At 57.4% G+C, this 22,261-nt stretch overlaps 1 protein-coding gene across 1 annotated transcript; it reads left to right on the top strand.

Annotated features, from left to right (window-relative positions):
* The first annotated feature begins 3,873 nt into the window (after window positions 1-3,873).
* On the top strand, window positions 3,874-21,818 carry CSK (C-terminal Src kinase). Its single transcript, XM_059912766.1, has 13 exons — window positions 3,874-4,520; window positions 16,819-16,898; window positions 17,251-17,364; window positions 17,468-17,580; window positions 17,930-18,149; window positions 18,960-19,053; window positions 19,248-19,313; window positions 19,397-19,496; window positions 19,586-19,676; window positions 20,168-20,241; window positions 20,327-20,522; window positions 20,631-20,717; window positions 20,966-21,818. The coding sequence occupies exons 2-13, from the start codon at window positions 16,884-16,886 to the stop codon at window positions 21,146-21,148; spliced, it is 1,353 nt and encodes a 450-aa protein (XP_059768749.1). The 5' UTR covers window positions 3,874-4,520; window positions 16,819-16,883; the 3' UTR covers window positions 21,149-21,818.
* Window positions 21,819-22,261: the final 443 nt, after the last annotated feature.

The following is a 22,261-nucleotide window of genomic DNA, read 5'->3' as shown; positions in this document are numbered from 1 at the left end:
CAGTTTCTCTAAACTGTCATTTCAGAGCAAAGAGGCTCGGGGAGAGGAGGAGGCTGCTTGGCGAGAGGTCCTTCCCTTCCCAGGGGACCCTGGGATCAGAGCTCAGTCCACCCATAAAGGTGCTTAAGCTCTGGACTTCTGGCGACCAACCCAACTTTGCATCGAGCTACTGCGGTGGCGTTGTGTCATCAAAGGCAGACAGAAGTCCTAAGCCCTGTTCCCACATCCAGGGGTCTCAAGCCTCCCCTCTTTTCTCCATTCCCCCAAGGTGGGGACAATAGCTCAGCCTGGGAAAGCTAGCACTTGAGCCTACCTGGCAGGGAGGGGCTCCTCTTAAATTTCCTCCCCTGTCCTAAAACCCGAAGACCCTTCTCTGATGAGTTCCTTTCCTAGGGTCTGCTGAGAGGGGAGGCTGTTTGGTGTCCCAGGCTTTGGAGGTCCTCAGACTGGAACCCCAATTCTGGGAGGGGGACTCTGGGAAAGTTCTGAGTTCTTCGAGCCTCAGTGGCCTTGTCTGTAAAACGTGGCTCCAAAAGCCGACTTGACATCTCCTTGTCTCACAGGTGTCTTAACTTCAGCTTGTCCAAAGTACAGCTCCTGAGCGCTACCCCCAGCCTGCCCCTCTCCCAGGTCCTCCCTACCTCAGCAAAAAGCACCAGCATTTCCCCATGTTCCAGCTGTACCGGAGGATCAGGCCCACTTTCTCCTGGGGCCTCACTCCCCCAAACAGCCCATCACCCAGAGCTGCCACGTGGCTCTCTTTTGTCCACTGGGGTCCATGCCCATCATCACTGGCCATAATATGCAAAGTCTCCTCACTGGTCTCTTGACCTCTGCTCAATTGTGTCACTCCCCTGCTTAAAAATCCTTCAGCGGCTCCCCATCGCTCATGTAATAAAATCCAAACTCATGTAATAAAACCCCCGCCCCATAACACCCTACCAGCTCCAGCCCCTTCCTCTCATACTACTCCCCCTCGCTTGCTGGTCTTGTCACCTTGGCCTTCTGGCTGTCCCTTAAGCTGCTGGGCCCTCTGTGTCTGTTTCCCCGCCCCGTGCTCTCCTCCAACAAGCATTCATTGCCCTCATGCCACAGTGTCTGATTGCCCTGCTTATTTATTTATCCCATGAGGCAACAACCATGGTGGTCTTTCTCGCCCCTTCAACTCCTGCATCCAGGATAGTGCCAGGCACTTAGTAGGTGCTCAGTAAGTATTTGAGTGAGGGAATGAATGAATAAATGAACGGTGGTGAGGTTGGAAATTCATTGGCTCTTCCACTCGAGGATAGCTCTGTGGGGCAGGACCCTTTATTGATTTGTCCCCTGTGCCTGGGGTTCAGGGAAGTTAACAAATTTATTTCATTCTACCGTGAAGAGGTGGAACCAGGATGCAAATACAAGTCTATTTGACTCCAAAGTTCACACTTAGGCCACAGCAAACCCAGGGGAAAATGTCAAACGCGTTTGGGGGTAAAGGAAAACAGATTGGTGAAAAACTGGGGCAGGGATTAGAGCATTTTCCACATATCCCCACAGCCCTTTCCCATTTTGCCAGCTGATTCAGTCAGGGGAGGGGAGATATCAACTTGGCACTTCCAGAAGCCTTCGCAGAGCTGCTGAAGTGCTTTCCTTTAGGCTGAGAGGTGGCCCCATCCGGTCCCACTTTATCATTCCATCTTGACCTCAGAGGAAAGAAAGGGAAACCAGCTAAGCTGAGCACCCTCCCCACCTCCCCCACCCCTAGGCCATTATCTTGCTGAATCTGCACCATCTCTTGTGAGACAGTTGCATTTTGAGCTTGATCTTACAGAGGAGGAAACTGAGCTCAGAGACGTTAAGTAACTAGCCCAAGATCACACAACTAGGAAGTGGCCCAGCTGAAATTTAACTTTACAGTTCGAACCCCAAATCCATGCTTTTTCCTGTTACACCATAGCTACCTCTGAGACTTACTGGATGTCTCCTCAAAGGGCAGTGGTGTGACTACCACTTCCCTCCTTGAAGGGCTGGCTCCTTTCTGGAAAACGGCCAAGGGGTGCATTGGGTCAGAGGGCCATCCTGCCGTTTGTCTGGGGAGGCACACCCAACTCCTGTTCTTTGCAATGTACAGCTACACTGTCTTCTCAACTCACTCTCCTCCAGGACCCTAGTCCCTCACTTATTTTGAATTTCAAGACTTTGCCAGGGGCTTCCCTGGTGGCGCAGTGGTTGACAGTCCACCTGCCAATGCAGGGGACACAGGTTCAAGCCCTGGTCTGGGAGGATCCCACATGCCGCGGAGCAACTAAGTCCGTGCGCCACAACTACCGAGCCTGTGCTCCAGAGCTCGCGAGCCACAACTACCGAGCCCACGTGCCACAACTACTGAAGCCCATGCGCCTAGAGCCCGTGCTCCACAACAAGAGAAGCCACTGCAGTGAGAAGCCTGTGCACCGCAATGAAGAGTAGCCCCCGCTCACTGCAACTAGAGAAAGCCCGCGCACCGCAACGAAGACCCAACGCAGCCAAAAATAAATAAATAAAATAAATAAATTTATTTTAAAAATAAATAAAGTGAGGCAGGCAGGGTCTTGAGACTGGCTGGGACCTACCCACAATAATGTCCCAAATGGGGATCCTTGTTAACTGCCAAATGAAAATAAAAAGATAACATATAGAGAAAGGCCCCCTTCTTTAAAAAAAAAAAAAAAAAAGACTTTGCCTGTACACCTCATTTTCCCCACCACAGAATGCCCCTCCCCTCTGCCCCGCCAACCCTGACCCTTCCTTCAGGGCCCAGTCCCTAGGAAGTGCCCTGCCTCCTTGTACCCACACTGGAGTCTCTGGTCTCTCCTCCATCATTGCCCCTGCCCCCAACTCTATGCTCCCCCCTCACACACACACACACACACACTGTCTGCTCCTGAGCTCAGAGCAGATCACGCCCTGCTCCTCGTTAACAGTAATATATAATAACAGGTGATACTTAGCTAAGGGCTGACCATGTGCCAGCCGCTGCACGCTAAGCACTTTAAGGGTATTAACTCATTTCCTCCCCACAAAACCTTAAGAAGTTGGTGCTATTACTTTCCCCATTTGGTAAACTAGAGCACAGAGAGGTTAAGTAACTTTCCCAAAATCACATAGCTATTGACAACTTCCTCACTGCTACCAGGCTGAAAACAAAGTCCAGGAAAGTTCCATAAGGGCCTTCGGATCTCTCTTGTCTCTGGGGCTTGCAGGAACCCCATCTCCCACTACTTTCCTGGACCCACACTGCAAACTGCAGCCGTACTGAGCTATTTACAGTTCCCAGAGCCATCAAGTGCTCTCACCTCTCCCTACCTTTGTCCATGCTGTTCCTTCTGCCTAAGGTCCCAGCTCTGTGAAGTCTCATTAGGCCTTCCCTCTTTTCTGCTTCCTGTGGACTTTGTACACCACTTCTTCACTTTTATCAGTTATTTCTTAGCGCTTGTCTGTTGGCCTGTCAGTACTGGGAACTCCTTGACGGTAACGAAGTGGTCCTACTAGTAGACTCCTGAATTGTCACATTGTCAGCGCCAGGAAATGCTTGTGAATCTATGAATGCTGCTGTGAGTGAGGCCCACTCTCCACAAACAGATCAGAGGAGAGGGGACCAGGCCTGGCCTCAATCGCTTCTACATCGAGGGAGCTGCGCCCGGGGAAGGCTTGCACGTTGCTCCAAGGTGGGCTGGTCGGCCCTCGGTGAGGGACCTTCAGGATCCTTCAGCGCCAGTGGGAAGGTGGGGGCAGGGCGTGGGCGCGGACACACCCCCCCGCAGTGCCCCCGGCGCCCGGCAGGGGGCGCCGCCCCGCCGGCCCACGCCCCGCGGCGCGCCGGGCCGGCTCCCTCGCGCAGGCGCGCTGCCGCGGGCGGAGGATCCGGGCCGCGCTTCCTCTCGCCAGGCCTGCTAGCTTCCTCCCAGCGGAGCCCAGGGCGAGCCGAGCTTGGCCGCCGCCACTGAGACCGCCGTCGCCCTCCCGCTCTCGCCCCACCCCGCACCCTGCCCGGAGGTCTTGCCGGGGTGGGGTCCGAGCGGGGCGATCGCCCGCCCGCGCCGCCGTCGGGGCCATCCCCCGGCCAGCGGTCTCTCCCGCTCCAGCCAGCCTGTGGCCGCCGGAGCCTCCGGGACGTGGAACGCGGAGACCCCCCTGCGGCCCCGATCCAGGGTCCGGGGCAGCCCCGGGCAGCCGGCGCGACGTCCCCAAATCGAACCTCTGTGGCGGTGTTCGGAAGCGGAACTCTACCGGGGCCGCGCCGGCTACATTGTTTCCTCCCCCCGACTCCCTCCCGCCCCCCTTCCCCCGCCTTTCTTCCCTCCCCGACCCGGGCCGCGAGGCCATCCCCCTGCCTCTGTCTGGCCGTCCCTCCTCCCCCTCCTTTCGCACCCAGACCTCTTTGTACCGCACAACCCGGGGACCCCTGCGCCCCTCCCCTCCCCCCTGGCCGCATGGACTGCCCCGCAGGCCGCTGATGCTGCCCGCAGCGAGGTGGACCGGACCGCAGTGCCCCGACAGAGGTGAGTGCCTGGCAGACCTGGAGGAGGTGGGCGTCCGAGTGCTTCCCGGCGGGAGGCGGGTGGAGGTCGCTCGTCCCGCTTCTGTTGCTTCTGTTGCAGCTGCCGTGGCGTCCACACCCATCCCCCACCTCCCTTACCCCCTCCTTCCCGGGTTCGAAATCTCCCGGGAGTCACTGTCAGCCCGACTGGGAGGGGAGCGCACGAGGGAGGTACTGCCTTTCGAGCGCCACAGACTTGTCTTAGGCCACCCCGAGTCTGTCCTCCCCCTCTTGTGGGGGCTGGCTGGAGCCTGGAGGGAGGGGGTCGGCATGGGCCAGGGCCCAGGAAAATGGGCGGTTTGCCATTCCCGGCCCAGGGCCTCCCTGCAGGTTCCTTGGCCTGCCTGGTTCTGACCCCTCCCGCATTCCCCTGCGGAGGCCCTGCCGTCTCCAGGAAGCCCAGGGCCCAGCCACCTCCCTTGAGCCTGCCAGAGGTTGAGCCTGTCACCCTCGGCCTCCCAGAAGACCAGGCCTAAGCCAAGGGACCTCTGACCCTAGGGTGGGGAAACTGGGCAGGGCCTCTGTCCTGGGTGGAGGTGACACTGGGCATTAGGACCATGCCCCCACCTCCTGGCAGCCTTGTCAGCCCGTTCTCCCAGGCTCCTCAGGGCCCAGCCAGGTGTCAGGAAGGGGCGTGTCCAGCCACTAGATTCTTGGAGCTTAACTAGGGGTTTATTTTCCCTCCTATTTTGTAGACCAGGGGACTGAGGCTTAAAGGGGGAAGTTGCTATCCCAGGCCTCTGGCAGAGTTAGGCTGTCTGTCCTTTCATCGCCCCTGCTCTGCAGGGCTGGACTGATGTGGGTAGCGAGAAACCAGGCAGGTGCCTTTACCCACCAGGGACATAAGCCCCCAGCCTGGCCCATGGGTCCTTGCGGGGTGAGCACGTGCTCCCCTACAGAGAGCTAGAGAGAAGGGAGAGGGCTTCCGGCCCCGGCTCTGCCTGGGTCTGGGCTCGGGCAGCATCGGCACTGCCCGTGGGATTTCCCCCTGGTGCCTGAGGCTGGGCCCCACTGAGGGATGCGGTGAGTGTGTGGGGCACCCACGGGGTGCAGCCCTGGTGCTGAACTGAAACAGCCTGGTGGTCATTCCTGACCCCTCCCTCCTATACACCTTTGGCTCAGCTGGTGAATGGGATCTGGATGGGGAAGGCGAGAGCCCCGTTTCCACAGGGAGCACCCTACAGCCTTGGCATGGGAGCATTGTCAGAGTGGGGACACCCAGGGGGTGTCTTCCAAGTTCCCTACACCCTGGTGTTCCCAGTGTCTTTCTTGGTGGGGCCCCAGCAGGAACAGGGTGAAGGCAGCAGGAAGGAGATTGGGACTGTGGCAGGATCCTTTTGCTGCTGGAAGTGTGGGAGGTTCCCTGGAGGATACTTAGCCATGTCTGGGGCCCCTTGGGGCTGCTGGCAGTTTTGTCCCGCTCAGGCCTCTGCCCTTGATTTAGAGTTGTTTCCGGTTGCCCTGACATGCACAGTGGAAGGGACACAGATGTGTTGGGCCTGTGAGGCTCCCCTCACCCAGCCCTAACTTCCTTGCCAGCCTGAGGGCCTGGGGCTGAAGCCTGACGTGGTTGGATGCCTGTGAGCTGTTGGGTGCAGGCCGGGGTCCCAAGACCCTAGTAGAAAGGGGTCTGGCCTCAAGCAAGCACGTGTGCAGGGCTTCACTTTTTGTGTGGCGAGCTTGGTGCCTTCCTCCCTGCTCTTCTCTCTGCCTTGGGTCTGAGACAGAGAAGGACCAGAAGACGGTCCCCAGCACCACTGCAGAGGGCACCAGGCCCCAAGGGGTTGAGCCATCACAGAACAGACCAGAGTACAGGCAGAGACAGAGGCCCAGGGCTCACAGTGTGACGTGGCCGCCCCAACAAGCCTGATCTGGCAGGACGGCTTGGGTCCAGTTCTGAGCTTGTTCTTTGGGAGGTTTTGAATCTCATTGTCCCCAAAGGTGTTTGATCTGGGAAAGAGAAGGTAGGGAAGGACCCTCATGTGTCTGATGGGCTGTCCCAAATCAGAAAGGCCATCCCTTGATGTCCCAGACACCAGGACCAGAGCTGGGTGGCAGGTGGGTCCCCAGGAAGCAAATCTGAGCTCATTACGAGAAAACTATGTATGTAGGTAAATAGTATTAGGGTTCTTAATTAAGAAAGTAACAAAACAGCGCTACAGAAAATTTAGAACACGGAAAATTCACCCACTGTTTCTTCACCGGCACAGTGACTGTTAGTATCTTGGCGCTCCCAGCCAGTCTTTTCCTGATCTTTTTTTCCTTTGTCGCTGTTTTCATTTGGGTGTGCGTGCCATAACACCTTTTTTCATTTAATACCATATCTGGGCATTTTGTCATGTTGCTACACAATCTGTGCAACTTTGCCCCTAAAAAGCTGTAAAATATTCCCGAAAGCTCTGCCACAGCAACCTCACCCCAACCCTCTTACCAAGCTTGTGCATTGTTGTTTCCCATCTGTTGCTGTTGTAATTGTTGTTACTGCAGGCCCCCAAAGCAGCTGAGGGTGTAGGAGAGAGTGGGCAGCTTGGCACCCAACCAACGTGATTCCAGGCCCAGCTGTGCCATTTAGGCCAGGGAAGAGGGACCTTGGACAGGTCATCCTTTGAGCCAGAGTTCCTTTATATACACAACAGGGACGGTGATACCTACTTCAGAGGGGAGTGTGCGGACACGGAACTAACTAACCAAGGTACTAGAAGGTGCCTGGCACACCCCCTGGCATCCACTAGGCGCTCTGTAAGAAGGGGTAGGCTTTGTTGAAGGAGTGCCCACTGCAGGCTGCCTCAGCGTGTGCAGAAGACACCCGGGCCAGGGCTGGCTGATGGCTCACCTAGCCAAGGGTGGTCTCTGCCCAGGGAGCCCTTCAGAAACCCTGTGTTCAGAGACTGCTCTGGCCAGTATCCTGTCCCCACCTCTGCCTTCCCCCATCCCCATCACCATGTGGAAGGTGGGCTACTGGTTGGTTTCTGGGGCCTGGCCCTACCCATTCTCCCTCTGTTCTTCCAGCATCAGGGCTGAATGGACGAGGCCTTTTCTCTGAGAGCCTGGCTACCTCCTGTCCCCCAGCTTCAGCTACTTCCTAGGCCAGCCCCACATTTCCCCAGTGGAGACAGAGGCCTACTTTCCCTGGGAAAACTGAGTCTTAGCAAGGAACCCAGGCATCATGAGCCCCAAGCCAGGGACAGCCATGCCTGCCTCATCCTCCCGCCCAGCGGCTGGGGAAGGGAAGACAGTTGGGGTCAGAAGGCAGAGATTCTAGAGCCTCCCAGCTGGGAGTTGAAGGGGAACATAGATGGTCCACAAATCACTAGGGAAGTCTTGTGTGTTAGTGTCCTTCTCTTCAGCAGGTGCTCCCCAGGTCTAATCTGAGCGTGTACTGCTGTGACATCTCTTGCTTCCTCTTGTTCCACTTCTGTGGAGATCAGAGAACTGGGAATGCCCTGCTAGGGTCAGCCCATGGACAGTAAGAGGAGACCAGTCTCAGCTTGGCACTCCCAGGGCCTAGGAGACCATAGCCCCAGATGACCCTGGTATGGCTCAGGACTAACCTAGGTAGAGGGTTCTCCCCAAGGTGGCCCATTCATTGCAGAGGGCTCCCAGGCGCATGACCTCGGACTCTGGCCGCCAGACTTTTGCCTTTGGAGTGTCCCCCTCCTCCCTGGTCTTGGCGCAGGGGAGGCGGGCATTACAACTGCCCTCCTGTCCCACAGCTCGGGCTGGGATGAGGTCACAGGGTGCGGTCCTCTCCAAGATGCTGGCCTGGCTGGGGTGAGCACTTTGGGAGTTTCTCAGTGCCCCCCCTCCTTGGTTGGGGACAGGATGGGTGGAGGAGGCAGGCCACCCTCCACACCAGGCAGGGAGCACTGCCTCCCCTCCTCCTCTCCTCTGGGTCCCTTCATCCAAGGGCTGGAAATAGAATCCGCTAAGTAATGATTAAAGTCAAATTCAGACCTAAAAATAAAGAGCTGGTGAGGAAGAGCTAGTGTGCTCCCTGCGTGGCTGAGGGGAGAAGCAAGCAGGGCGAGGCTGGTTTCGGGGGGCCAAGCCCTGCTACCCGGGAGAGGCCAGAGCCTGCTGGGGGACCAGGAGTACTCCACTAACTGGCGGGGGGGGAGGGTCTCTTGTATCAGGCATGATGCAGCCCATACCAATCAGGGTCACACTGGCAGGACCAGGGAGAGAATCCCATTTTTCCCATGGGGAAACTGAGGCCTGGGAGGGACAAGTGTTTGTCCAGCGACTGTCCAGGAGCTCCCCTTGGCAGGCCCCCAGGGACCTGAGGGCCCCATGCAGCCCAGCTCGCCCTTCTGCCAGCTCGGTTTCTCTTCCTGGTTTTGAGGTACTGTGATGAGGGTAGCTTCTCATCACACACCAGCTATGTACGCCTCAGTGGGGCTGGGCCTCCAACCGCAGCTTCCCTCCGCCTCCCCCTCCCCTTCCGTGGTCTAGGCCCCTAGAAGCAGGAGAGGCTGCCTGGTGCCCGCCTCCTCCCCGCGGGTCCTGCTCTCTGCACAGTCGGAAGCCTTGTGAGTGGGTGAAAACCTGGGTGTCATCTGACGCCTGCACACCCTGGCTGCTGCTTCTCAGCCCTGCCCAGCCCAGCCCCTGCTCCTCACCCGGGCCGGACATCTGTGGCCCATGCTGTCAGGGAGACTGGAGGGGAGAGGAGAGAAGGACCCGTGAAGCCCCCCTGCCGACCAACAGAGGAGGCCAGAGTCAGAGAGGAGTCAGTCAGTGGGGAGAGGCCTGTGGTTCCAACTTCCTGGCGGGGCTGGGGGGAGCTCAGAAGCTGAGGATCTGTGTAGGCTGGAGCAGCCAGGAGGGCTTCCTGGAGAGGAAGGGCCATGAAAATCAAGAAGCATTTGAGAAAGAGACAGGGTAGGGGCAGAGGTCCTTGCTTAGAGCTGCTACACTCTCTAGGGCTGCTGGCTTCTCTAGTTGCTGTGCGAGGCACGGTATGGCACAGATGTAACCCATCCTTCCCAGAGCAGGAGGGCCGATCTCTGGGTGGACCTCCCCTCAGCCGCCCACTCTCACCTCTCTGTCCAGGGTGTCATCTGTCCTGCCTAAGGAAAGGGAGGGGTTTTCTCCCGACCAAGTTCAGACAAATCTGAGCTGAAATCCTTGCTCTACCCCTTGGAAGCTGGGTGATCCTCCTCAGCCTGGTTCCTCCTCTGTCAAACAAATCAGCAGGAAAACCTCATGGGGTTTTTTGGAGGATTAAGTAACTAAGGCAGGATTGGGTCAGTAGGCTCTCCCTCTTCGTGCTTTCATTTTTACAGTCCATCCTGTGGGGCGAGGGTGTTGGTAACCCTTCTCCCTACACTGGGTAGCAAGACTGCACGTCCTTTGAGTTGGGGCCACTCAGCTTTACCTTCTGAGCCGTGTGTTCTCGGGGTCCCAGTTCTGAGATGGGGAGACCAGGAATCTGGGGGCCAGCTCACCGGCCTCTGGGCCGCAGTCTCCCCACCTGTAACGTGGCTAGGGGACTTTGGGTTGAGGGACAAGGACACTCTGGTTTTTAAGGGTTCGTTGGAGGTGGTTTTTAAGGGTTCATTGGAGGTCAGTGCTGAGAGGCTGTATGTAAATGTAGGCAAATGAAGATGCAAAGACCACAGCCTGTGCTGAGGGGGGTGGCGGAACAGAGGCCTGGAGTCCCCACTGCCCAGTGCATGTAGGTAATTAGGCTCCTGAGCGGTAATTAGAAACCTTTCTGGGCCAGGAGTGTCGGCCTCAAGCTGCAGCGGTGCCTGGGGAAGGAGGCTCCCCTTCCTTATTAGCCTCCTCTAGCTCCAGCCCCCACTGAGCCATTGGAGGGCAGGAAAAAAGCCAGTGAGTTGCTGTAATTTGGTTTTTAACACTTTGCAGCCATTAAACTCACCCCTCCCCTTAGGGCAGGGGTGCTGGATGCTGAGGGAACGCTGGGGGTGAGGGTGGGGCAGCTCACACTGGAGACAAAGTGGGACCGTCCATCCTTCCAGCCCTCTCCTGACCCCCAGGGAGGTTCGGGTCTCTCCAAGGGTCTTGTGCCCAATTCTGCAGCTGCCCAGCTGAGGGCTCTGGGACCACCCATCTGGCTCAGTGGGAACCAGCCTCCAGCCCATGGCCTGGTGTGTGGCCAGGGGCATCACAGTGCCATCAGCCTGGGTGCCCTGTGCAGAACCAGAGGTGGGGCTGATTTTACTGCTGCCAAACCAGCCCAGCTGCTGTTGGTGCCCCGCCCTCCTCAGGTGTCTTTCGGAGGGGCGTGCCCAATCAGAAACGCAGAGCTGTGTGCCAGACTGCCTGGGTTCAGAGCCTCTGTGGACCCTCACCCCCCTCACCCTGAGCCTCCTCCAGCCTTAATTAACTCTCTCTGTACCACTGTTTGAAATCCTAATCCTGGCCCGATCTAGCACAGTCGCTTCTACCTGAGATCCTCCCCTCCCCTCCCCCTCTTCCTGGAAGCCTTCCCCAGTGGCCTTTGTCTCTCTCCTCTGCTGAGGCACCAAGCACACCTGGCCGTGATTGATCACCTGGTAGCCAGGAGGGCTGGAGCAGGGCTAGGGACAGAGGAGAGATGCTGGGTAGCATTCTTGGGGTCCCAAGGGCAGGACCTCCTGGGCCCTTCCCCCCTCCTGTCCCTCCTGGCCACCACACATGGAGCTGGGCTCACAGGGAGCCTCTTGAAACAGTGGCTCAAAGAATGAGAGGGCAAGGTGGACCTGCTTGTTGCCTCTGGGGGCTGCCCTGCCCCGCAGAGGCTCCAGCTGGGTCCTGTGGCAGGACCAGAGTCTCTGGGGGCTGTGGCCCCTAGAGTTCCCCCAGGTCTCTTGTGCACTTCCCTTTTCAGTGGCTATTTTTAGCTGGGTGTAAACAGTTACAGAAGGCTCCCACGCCCCATTAGGCAGTGGAGTTTTGGTGAGGGGGGCAGGGCAGGAGCCCCTTAACCTACCCTGGCCCTCAGCACGTGCTAGGCTGTGAGGGTCTACAGCTTCCCCAAGGCAGGGAAAGGGCAGTTGCTGGGCTTTCCCCCTCCCTGCCAGCCTGGGCTCCCAAGAAAGGCCTGCCTGAGGCTGTGGCCACTGACCTCAGCGCTTGGGCACAATACCCAGCCTGTTCCCGGGACCCCAGCACAAGAACTCCTGGGAGCAGGGTTTGGGGCAGGAAGTCGGAGTGAAAGCCCCCTGTCCCCCAGCCCTGTGGGGGTGGGGTGGCAACTGCTGTCCCTTTGGGGTTAAATATAGTCCTGTCAGTTATGGGACCACAGTGTGGTGCAGCCAGCCTAGCTTCCCCCTGTTGTTTGTTGGTTCATTCATTCATTCAGCACTCACGCGCTGAGCAGCCGCCCTGGGCCCGGCTCTCCTCCTGCAGGGGCTCCCAGGCCAGGGTCAGTGAGCTTCTCACTGGAGCGTCGGGCGTGAGAGGCTCTGGAGGCCCGGAGCAGCCGCCACAGCTGGGGAGCCACGGAAGGCTCCTGGCACAAGTGGTTTTCAAAAAGTTATTGAGTTTCTTACTAATCTTATTTTTAGGGGGAAGGTAATAGATGCATGTGGTTAAAAAAACAAAAGTTAAAAGAACAAAATAGCAAATATACAACGAACAGTAAGTTTCCCTTGAACTTGATACTCACTACTCCTTCCCATTTCCAGAGACAACCTCTGTTATCAGTTTCTTCTATCTTTCAGAGATAATCCGTGCATATCTAAGGTTAGGGGTGAATGGTATGTCCTTTTAAAAAACAATAATTTGTAATATACCATGGGGGATGTCCTGCACCCTGCTTTTTTTTTTGGTCTTTGAGTATTTCAGACCTACCAAGAAGCTGAAATAATGGTATAATGAATACCCATGTATACTTTACCCAGATTCACCAGTTCTTAGCATTTTGCCACATTCGCTTTACCTCTTCTTTTATATACATGGACATATGTGTATATGTATTTTTTTTTGCTGATTTATTTGAGTGTTAGTTGCAGGCATCGTACCTTTCTCTCCTAAGTACTTTATCATGTATCTCTTACATAATCACAGTACCATGATCACAGCTAAGAAAATTAACATTAATTCCATAACATTATCTAACATTTCATTTTCCCAGTTGTCCCCAAATGATCTTTATAGCTATTTTTTCCCTCTGATCCAGAATCTGATTCAGAATCACTCATTGAATCTTGCTATCATGTGTCTTTTCTTTTTTTCTTTTCCAGCTTTGTTGAGATATAATTGCGATTTAATGTTGTGTAAGTTTAAGGTATACAGTGTGATGATTTGATATATGTGCATATTGTGAAACGATTACCACGATAAGGTTACTTAACACATCATTCATCTCACGTAATTACCATTTTGTTGTTCTGTCATGTTTCTTTTGTGTCTTGTTTAATCCAGAACATTCCCCAGCCTTTCTTTGTTTGTTTTGTCTTTTATGACATTGACTCTAAGAGTCCAGGCCAGTTATTTGGTCTCTGTCTGCCTACGTCTTCCTGACTGGAGTCAGGTTAAGCAGCTCTGAGGGCCCATCGCACAGAGGATGCTGTGCCCTCCTTAGTGCAGGAGGCACTCAGTGTGCTCCTCTCATTATTGGAGATGCTTAATTTGATCACTCGGTTAACGAGGCATCTGCCACATCTCCCTGTGGTGGAGGTGCTTTTTCCTCTCTGTGATTAATCTGGAGGGTGGTACTTAGATGCCATGTCACTGTCCTATTCCCCCAGCAATGTTTCCTTCATGACTTGAGCTGGCTTTTTGCCATTTCTACTTACTCTGTCATGGGGAGGTTTCTGTATCAGCACCTAGAGATCCGTCCTGGCCCCATAACAGCTGGAGTTGTGTTGTTGCCTTTTAGGGCTATCTGGTCATTTATTTACTTGGTTCTTTATTAACGGACATAAAGGTTGTCTCCCAATCTCTTGCTACAACAAACAGTACTGCAGGGACTGTCCTACTACATTTTTTTAGGCACATGTGCAACCCTGAAGGTTGAGTGGAAGTTCCTTGGGTAGAGAAGTGGGGAGGGAGTGGAGAGGGAATGCGAAGGCGGGGAGGTGGGTGGGGCACCGGGGTCCTAGGAGCAGCAGGTGAGAAAGGGATCTGGTTCAGGTGCTGGAGAGCCAGTGAGTCCCAGAAGGGTCAAGGGACTTTCCCAAGGTCACACAACAAGTTGGTGGCAGAGCCAGGAACAGGACTCAGAGCCCTTGACTCCCAGGATGATGTTCCTGCACTTCTTCCACAAAGTGGCCTGAAACAAGGTTCACATAACCCTGGAAGGGCCCCTCTGTGCCTGATCAAGGCCTGACTAGAGGCCTAGGTTTGCAGTAGCCCCTCCCAGCCACTCTGACTCTTGGCCTCTGACCTGGAGGGGGATAGCCCAGCTGGACCCTCAGAGCCCTAAGGACGGGACTGTCCTGGCCTCATGACTTCACCAGGGAGGAGCCGTCAGAGAGGGTCTGCAGCTCCTGCTGGCAGGATTTCTGCGGGAAGAAAGCAGGCTTCAGAACAGCCCTGGGAGCTGTAGGGTTGTCACCAGCCCATTGTACAGATGGGGAAACTGAGTCCTGAAGTCATAGCCAGTAGAGCAAAGGGGAAAGGCTAGCTCCTTCCTCTCGTTTCCATATCTGTCATCGTCAAAACCCAGACCCTCAAGGAAGGCCACCCTGACCCTCCTGGCCTTGCCCCATCCTCTGAGCACCGCTTGCTTCTCCCTCTTCCCTTGCACTCTCTTTTCTAGGCCAGTGTGGTCCCAGCCTGCTGGCAGCCCCCGCGTGGTGCGTGCATATAAGGCAGGGAGGCACCAGGGGTGGGGGTCAATGCTCAGGCATATGACACCTGCGTGGGGCAGGATGCTCACTGGAGGTGTAGCCTCAGGTAAGGCCTCTTGCCTCTCGGCCTGGCTCAGCATGCTCATCTGTAAAATGGGGATAATAATGGCCTCTCTCTCTCAGTTGTTAGAGGATTTGATGAGCCATAATGTGCCAAGGACAGGGCCCGGCACAGAATAAGTGCTCAGCAAACAGGACCTATTATTATTTTTGTTATTATCATCTAGTCAGTGGGGAGGCGGCAGCAGCAGCTGCAGGCCTGCAGGGGAGGGAGTGTTTGCAAACTGACAGCTGGGAGGGTGACTAATGGTGCCTCAGCCTCCTCGCCCTCTCGCCCTCGGTGGTGGTGAATCTTGCGAGGGAGGGGGAGGCATGGGGATGTGGAGAGCTGGCAGAGCCCCTATTCAGAATGTCTTGAAGGCTGGGGACCCAGCCAGCCACAGAGGGACCCCAGTTCAAGTTCCGGACCATCACCCCTAACCAGCTGTGTGACGTAGGGCAAGTTGTTCAAACCTCACGAGCCTCAGTTTCCATTTCTATAAAATGGGGGCAAGCGGAGCTCACGGCTCCCACATGTGGTTCTTGGGAGCCTGGAGGTGCTTCCTATACTCATGGTGGCTCAGTCATGTCAATGTATGTGTGTGTAAGGGAGTCCAGGCTCATCCTTCTTGTGCCCCAGGCTCCCTGCCCAGATGGCAGAGGTTGACGGGCTGGCTTTGGGACAGGAAGCACTATGTATTCCGGGAGGAAGGGAAGCCTGGAAGTGGGGCCTGGACGCCGTGGTGCTTCTCCCCAGCTCTGTTCTCCCCGGCTCCTTCTGGTCTCCAAGACCACACACTCCCCTGCTGAGGCCCCCAGACCCCATGGCCCTCAGAAGCAAACCCTGTTTCTTCACATCAGCATGTGAAGCCCCCGCATCCCTGCAAGTTTTGTGCCAGGCGGACCCAGTACCCACGGTCCCCTGCAGCAGACTGACGGGGTGCTCAGACCGTCAGGGTCTGTTTCCCGCCCTCCTCACCTTGGGCTTCCAGCCTGGGGTGCCCCTGCCTTTTTTAGCCCTCCAGCCTTCAGGGCTCAGCTCCAGCGCTCCCTCCTCCAGGAAGCCCACCTAAGCTCTGCAGTCCTCACTCACCTCACACCCCTAGGCACTTGCACTCAAATGTCTTCTTCCACCGCCTGGCCTGGGGTAGGTGGTAAAGTTTGTGAGTGTCAACCAGGCCCCAGGCCTTGTGTGTCCTGCAAATGAGCCTGGGAACAAGGCACATGGAGGAGTTTTTCTTCTAACATACTGTGAGCACGGAGTAGTCACTGGCCCTGTCTAAGCCTCAGTTTCCCCATCTGTCAGAAGAGAACAGTAGCCCCATCCCTCTGCTTCCTGGGACAGGTACACGAGGGCTCTGGGCTGTGTTTGGGAAGATGCTGGTCATAGAGCGAGTGCTGAGCTGGGGCCACAAAGAGTGTGTGTGCAAGACGGGGTTGACTTGCTGCTCTTGGGGCGTGGGGTTGGCTGGGGTAACTTTCTTGGAGTAGTCAACTTTATTGACGAAAACACATACACCAAAACGTATACCAGCCACAAGGGTACAGCTCAGTGAAGTGCTACAGAGTTGAACTTGCCCCCTTCCAGTCACTGCCTCCTCCAAGGGGAGTCGCCATCGTGCACTGGAAAATCCCGATTGTGAAGCTTATACAAATGGAATCACACGGCACGTGTGCTTTCTATCTGGCGTCTTGGTTAGCATGTTTAGATGCATCAGTGTTGTTTCATAGCTGTAGTTTATTCATGTTTACTGCTGTCCAGTACTCTGTGAATGTACACAGTTTATCCATCACTCCTGTAGGGCATCTGGGCAGTTCCCAGTGTGAGGTTTGTTACAGATCGTGCTACTGTGTGTGCTCCTGTGCCTGTCTCAGCAGTGCCTGCCCTGTTTTCTCTTGGGCGTGTGCTGGGAAGTGGGGCGTCCAGGCCATGGGGTTGGCATACATTTGGCTTCAGAGATACTGCCTGGGCGAGTTTTTATAGGTGACAGAACTAAGAGGCCCACAGAGGACAAGGGACTTTCCCAAGGTCCCAAGCACCTTCCCCAGGTTCACAGCTGCCCTGTGGTCCCCCACAGACCACTTAGCTGATATCCAGCCATGGGGCTGGTGGGGCAGGCACTACTCACCCCCTACGCTTTGTAGCCTCTGTTGGTCATTCCAAGGGCTGTAAGGCCACAATGGGCTCAGGGTTGACAGCCCTCTGTCCTTGGGGGTCCTCAGCCCTCATCCCCTGCCTCCTCCCCTGCCCAGTGCCCTCAGCCTGCTGAAACTGGAAAGGACAGCCCTTGCCCCAAGTCCCAGCCCTGGAAGCCTCTGGCATCTGTTCGCATTGCTATGGGGAAGGAGCAGGGTCTCAGTGACGGAGGGAACTATCTCCTCTCACAGCCTTCCCTCAATCTTCCCCTCTCCCCACAGCTCTCATGGTACCAAGTGACAGGTTGGCCTTCCTGTGACACGGGGACACCAGATCTTCTGAGAAGATGTCGGCAATTCAGGTACTGCAGGGGCAGGGGTCTAGGGCAGTGGAGTATCCCCACCACCACCACGGGGTGCTGAGAAGAGAGAGAATGAGGATTCAGGTCGATTCACTCCCCTTTTCCCCAGTCCTGGCTTTCAACAAAATGGAATTCCAGGGCCCACTGTCAGATGGGGGGCCCTCAAGATGGGAGCACAGGTCTGGGGGCAGTGGGGAAGTCTCAGCTAGAAGACACCCAGAGCTCTCCGGCGGAAGGGCACCTCACCCAGACTCAGGGAGGCCAGCCAAGAGGCTGTGACCTTGAGGGCTTGCAGGCAGGTGGGTGGGGGCTGCCCCAGGCTGCACCCGCCCACGTGTCGCCTGCCCTGCAGGCTGCCTGGCCATCCGGTACAGAATGTATTGCCAAGTACAACTTTCACGGCACTGCTGAGCAGGACCTTCCCTTCTGCAAAGGAGACGTGCTCACCATTGTGGCTGTCACCAAGGTAACTAGGGACTTCACACCCCTACCCGCTTCCTACCTCTGGGTTTTGTCTCCCCTGCACGTGAGGGTGAGCCTGAGAGCTGTCTGGGCTCCCCTCTCCCCAGGACCCCAACTGGTACAAAGCCAAGAACAAGGTGGGCCGTGAGGGCATCATCCCAGCCAACTACGTCCAGAAGCGGGAGGGCGTGAAGGCAGGCACCAAGCTCAGCCTCATGCCGTGAGTACCTCTGAGGAGCGGTTGGGAATTCCCAGTCTGGGAGGAAGGAGGACGGGGAGCCCTGTTACCCCTAGAAGAGAGTCAGGAAAGCAGGGAGGCGAGAGTAAGGGGCTGGGATGTCCGTGAGGGCCTTTCGAGACGAGGGGAAGGGCCTGGGTGCTGGACCTCAAAGGGGAGGACGGAGCTAGGAGGGCTGAAGAAAGAAGGGCAGGAGGCAGAGGATGAGGGCCTCCAGAGCCTGTCTGAGCCCTGAACTGTGGAGAGGTGCCAGCCAGAGGGAGGGCCTTCGGGAAGTGGAGCCTGGCAGTGCCCTTGGGCCACCATGACCCGAGGCCCGGCCTCCCCGCAGCTGGTTCCATGGCAAGATCACGCGGGAGCAGGCAGAGCGGCTCCTGTGCCCACCAGAGACAGGCCTGTTCCTGGTGCGGGAAAGCACCAACTACCCCGGGGACTACACGCTGTGCGTGAGCTGCGACGGCAAGGTGGAGCATTACCGCATCATATACCACGCCAGCAAGCTCAGCATCGACGAGGAGGTGTACTTCGAGAACCTCATGCAGCTGGTGGAGGTGAGCGGAGCGTGCCGGCCCTGATTCTGGCTACAGTCCCACCGCTCTAGCTGGGTGACCTTGGGCATGTCCTGCAGCCTCTGCAAGCCCACATTTCCTCACGCCTCGATAGAGCCCATGCTGTGTGCCAGGGTTGATCTCTGACCCCACAATGCCTGCACAGGGAGGTGGTCCCCCAGTTCATAGGCCAGGAAACAGAGGTTCAGAGCAGTTAAGGGACCTGCCTCTGGTCACACAGCTGTGAATTGGAGGTGCCAGGACTAGAATCTGAGTATTCTGATCCCAGAACTAGCTTCCTTCCAGCCGCTCATAGAACTGTATGTCCAGCTGTGTGTACGTAAACATGTCCTCATGAGCTTTACCTTGATGGCCCACATGTCCCTGCAGCTCCCAAGGCCATCTCTGCCCCAGGCAGCCTCCAGATGCCTCCTGTACTCACTCTCAGCACATTCCGCCTGTTGGCCTGGCTTGGCCTATGGCAGGGGAGGGTCCTGTGCACACCTGGCTAGAGGCTGGTATTAGACTGAGCCAGGACTTGTCCTCTGCTTTGGGATGCTGGTGAGGCCCAGAGTGATCACAACATCCCGGTATCCGTCCAGCACCTGGGTGTGGGGTGGCATGGGAGATGGGCCATGTGTCTGGGGCCTCCCTAACCCCTGCTAGAAATGGAGAGCCCTCCTGACCCAAACCAACTCTGGGCTGGGTGGGACAAGCCTCTGCTGCCGTCTGGTGGTCAGACCGGGGCAGTGCATGGGAGCCGCGGGTGGTGCACAGGGGGCTGGCCCTGATCGCCTGCCCTGCCCACTACAGCACTACACCTCAGACGCAGATGGACTCTGTACTCGCCTCATCAAGCCAAAGGTCATGGAGGGCACCGTGGCGGCCCAGGATGAGTTCTTCCGCAGTGAGTGCCACCCCCCCACGCCCACTCCTCACTTGCCCACTCGCCTCCTCCCACCCGGGCTTCCTGGCACCACGCCATCCTGGAGGCTCTGGAGACGCCCAGGGAACCCCACATAAGTCACAGTCCAGTCTGCCTCTGCTGTGACCCCTGCTCTGACTTCAGCACCCCTCACTCACCACCCACTCCCCCCGCAGGCGGCTGGGCGCTGAACATGAAGGACCTGAAGCTGCTGCAGACCATTGGGAAGGGGGAGTTTGGAGGTGAGCCAGAGAGGGTGGGAGCCCTAGGAGAGGCTGGTGACTGGGGGGAGTCCAGGAAACGACCTCCAACTCTCTTGCCCCAGACGTGATGCTGGGCGACTACCGAGGGAACAAAGTCGCCGTCAAGTGCATTAAGAACGACGCCACTGCCCAGGCCTTCCTGGCTGAAGCCTCGGTCATGACGTGAGTTGGGGCAGGGGGTGGGGAGGTCACCCGGGGCCAAGAGGTGATGGGGAGGCTTGGCAGGCTCTGACCACCCCGTCCTGCCCTAGGCAACTTCGGCATAGCAACCTGGTACAGCTTCTGGGCGTGATCGTAGAGGAGAAAGGTGGGCTCTACATCGTCACCGAGTACATGGCCAAGGTGTGTGCCTGCCCCGCGATCCAACTGCCATCCTGGAGCTGAACACTGGGGCTCGAGCCTTCCAGCCGCCCCAAGCCCCCCACCATACCCTTGGGCCCCTGCTCCCTCAGTCCCTTCTCTCCAACTGGTCTTTGAAGTCACCAGGGCTTGGCTTTTGTCTTGGCTCACCATTTATTCACTACGACCTTGGAAAAGTTGTGTCACCCCTCCAAACCTCAGGTCCTCATCTGTGAATGGAGATAGTAACAAAGTTTACCTCAGAGATTTATGAAGATTAAGAGATAATGCATGAAAATTGCTGAGCACAGCGTCTGGCGTCTAGACTCTGATATTCCTTCAGTAGCGACGTCCTGACCTCTCCCCCTGCCCCTCCCCTCTCCTCACACCTCCCTTGAGTGTCGCCATTTACCCAGCCCCAGACCCACTGTTCCCAGGGTCTAGAGGGCAAGTCTGACCTATAGGGCCTGTTGGTCTGTCTGTCCTGCCCCCAGGGGAGTCTGGTGGACTACCTGCGGTCTCGGGGCCGGTCGGTGCTGGGCGGAGACTGTCTCCTCAAGTTCTCACTGTGAGTGAAGCAATGCCTGATTTGGGGCGGGGGGGGCGGCTATGGGATCCCTGTCTGAGGGGACATGTGGCTGGCTCGCCCCCAGAGATGTCTGCGAGGCCATGGAATACCTGGAGGGCAACAACTTCGTGCACCGGGACCTGGCTGCCCGCAACGTGCTGGTGTCCGAGGACAACGTGGCCAAGGTCAGCGACTTCGGCCTCACCAAGGAGGCTTCCAGCACCCAGGACACGGGCAAGCTGCCAGTCAAGTGGACAGCCCCCGAGGCCCTGAGAGAGAAGGTGGGCGCGCCTCTCCTCAGGGCCTGAGCAGTGGTGGATGGGGTTCCCGGGTCACCCGCACCCCCCAGTTCCCAGGACCTGACACTGCCTCTCCCATCCACGTGGCAGAAATTCTCCACCAAGTCTGACGTGTGGAGTTTCGGGATCCTCCTCTGGGAAATCTACTCTTTCGGGCGAGTGCCTTATCCGAGAATTGTGAGTGTGGGCACTGGGGCTGGGTGGGGCTTGGAGCAAGAGAGGGGGTGACGGGGAGGGGTACCGGCTGGGCCCCGCCTCCCCGGCCTGAGCCCTAGAAGCTGCAGACCTGCCCTCGGGACCTTCCAGGCCGCTCCCCGGGCCGGGGCTGAGGCGGAACTAGGGGGTCCTTGGAGAGCAACGCTGAGTGGGGGTCCCCTCGGGGTCAGGCCTTACACCGATTCGTACCACCACCCACCTGCCCACAGCCCCTGAAGGACGTTGTCCCGCGGGTGGAGAAGGGCTACAAGATGGACGCCCCCGATGGCTGCCCACCTGCGGTCTACGAGGTCATGAAGAACTGCTGGCACCTGGACGCCGCCCTGCGGCCCTCCTTCCTGCAGCTCCGTGAGCAGCTGGAGCACATCAAAACCCACGAGCTGCACCTGTGACTGCCGGCCTCCGCCCAGGTCGTGGGCCTGTGGGGACTGAACCCGGAGAGGGTGCGGACCTGGCGCCCCACTCGCTGGGCCCAAACCCGAACTGAGCCCAGCAGGACCGTGGGCCTCTTTTCTCTGTCGCAGCCTGCGCCCCTTCTGGCCCCCGGAGACCCCGCCTAGGCCTGGCACCTTCTCTCATGGACCCACCTGTGGGGCTTTGGGAACCCCGCCCAAGGGCCAGGAAGGGAGGAGGCTGAGGAGCCCTACTGGGGCCAGGCTCCCCCTGGCCTCCCGTATCTCGCCTTCTTAGAGTTTTATCCCTTTCCTTTTTTGAGATTTTTTTCCGTGTGTTTATTTTTTATTATTTTTCAAGATAAGGAGAAAGAAAGTACCCAGCAAATGGGCATTTTACAAGAAGTACGAATCTTATTTTTCCTGTCCTGCCCACAAGGGTTGGGGAGACCAGGCCCCTCTCTAGGGACCCATCGCCCCAGGCTCGTTCCCCACCCCGTGTTCCTTGTCCGTGTTGCCTCGGTCGCCCCGTGTCTGCGCTTGACCATGTTGCACTGTTTGCATGCGCCCGAGGCAGACGTCTGTCAGGGGCTTGGAGTCCGTGTGCCGCTGCCGCCCGCCCACCCACCTGCCCTGTGAGATGGAATCGTAATAAACCACTCCATGAGGACCCCGCTGCCCGGTCTCGGCGCTTCCTCCGCCGAGCCTGCCCGTCCCACCCGGCCTCCCATCCCCGTGCCATCTTGTCCATCCCCCTGTCTCTGTGAGTGAGGCTGTGCTTGCCCTGTGAGTGGGGCGGGGTGGGGAGCACCGCGGGGAGATGTAGCCGCCGCCTTATGTCAGCTGCACGAGCGAGTGTCCTGTGTCTGCCGTGGGAGAGCTCGCACTCCCCGCCTCTCCCGGTGTCCTGCTGCCGGCAGTCTTGGCCCTGAGGCCGTCCCGGGCTTGGGTCCCGTCCACAGGGTGATGCCTGGGCATCCCGGCCGCCTCTCCTGCCGTGTTGTTCAGGCCCTCAGCACGAGGGGGGCTGGAGCCACGGACGGGGGAGAAAGGCAGGCCTGACCAGCTGGAGATGGGCTCCCCTTGGTAGGAGGCAGGATAAATGTCTCGTGC

The sequence above is a fragment of the Balaenoptera ricei genome, chromosome 2 (genome assembly GCF_028023285.1).
Source record: "Balaenoptera ricei isolate mBalRic1 chromosome 2, mBalRic1.hap2, whole genome shotgun sequence".
NCBI lineage: Eukaryota > Metazoa > Chordata > Mammalia > Artiodactyla > Balaenopteridae > Balaenoptera > Balaenoptera ricei.
The sequence above is the reverse complement of the archived record's forward strand: the minus strand, read 5'-3'. Positions and strand labels throughout refer to the sequence as shown.

Excerpts from the sequence above, each read along its gene's own strand:
- CSK (XM_059912766.1), top strand. Across the intron at positions 20,523-20,630 it reads CCGAGGCCCTGAGAGAGAAG|AAATTCTCCACCAAGTCTGA; the intron begins GTGGGCGCGCCT and ends TCCACGTGGCAG. Across the intron at positions 20,718-20,965 it reads GAGTGCCTTATCCGAGAATT|CCCCTGAAGGACGTTGTCCC; the intron begins GTGAGTGTGGGC and ends ACCTGCCCACAG.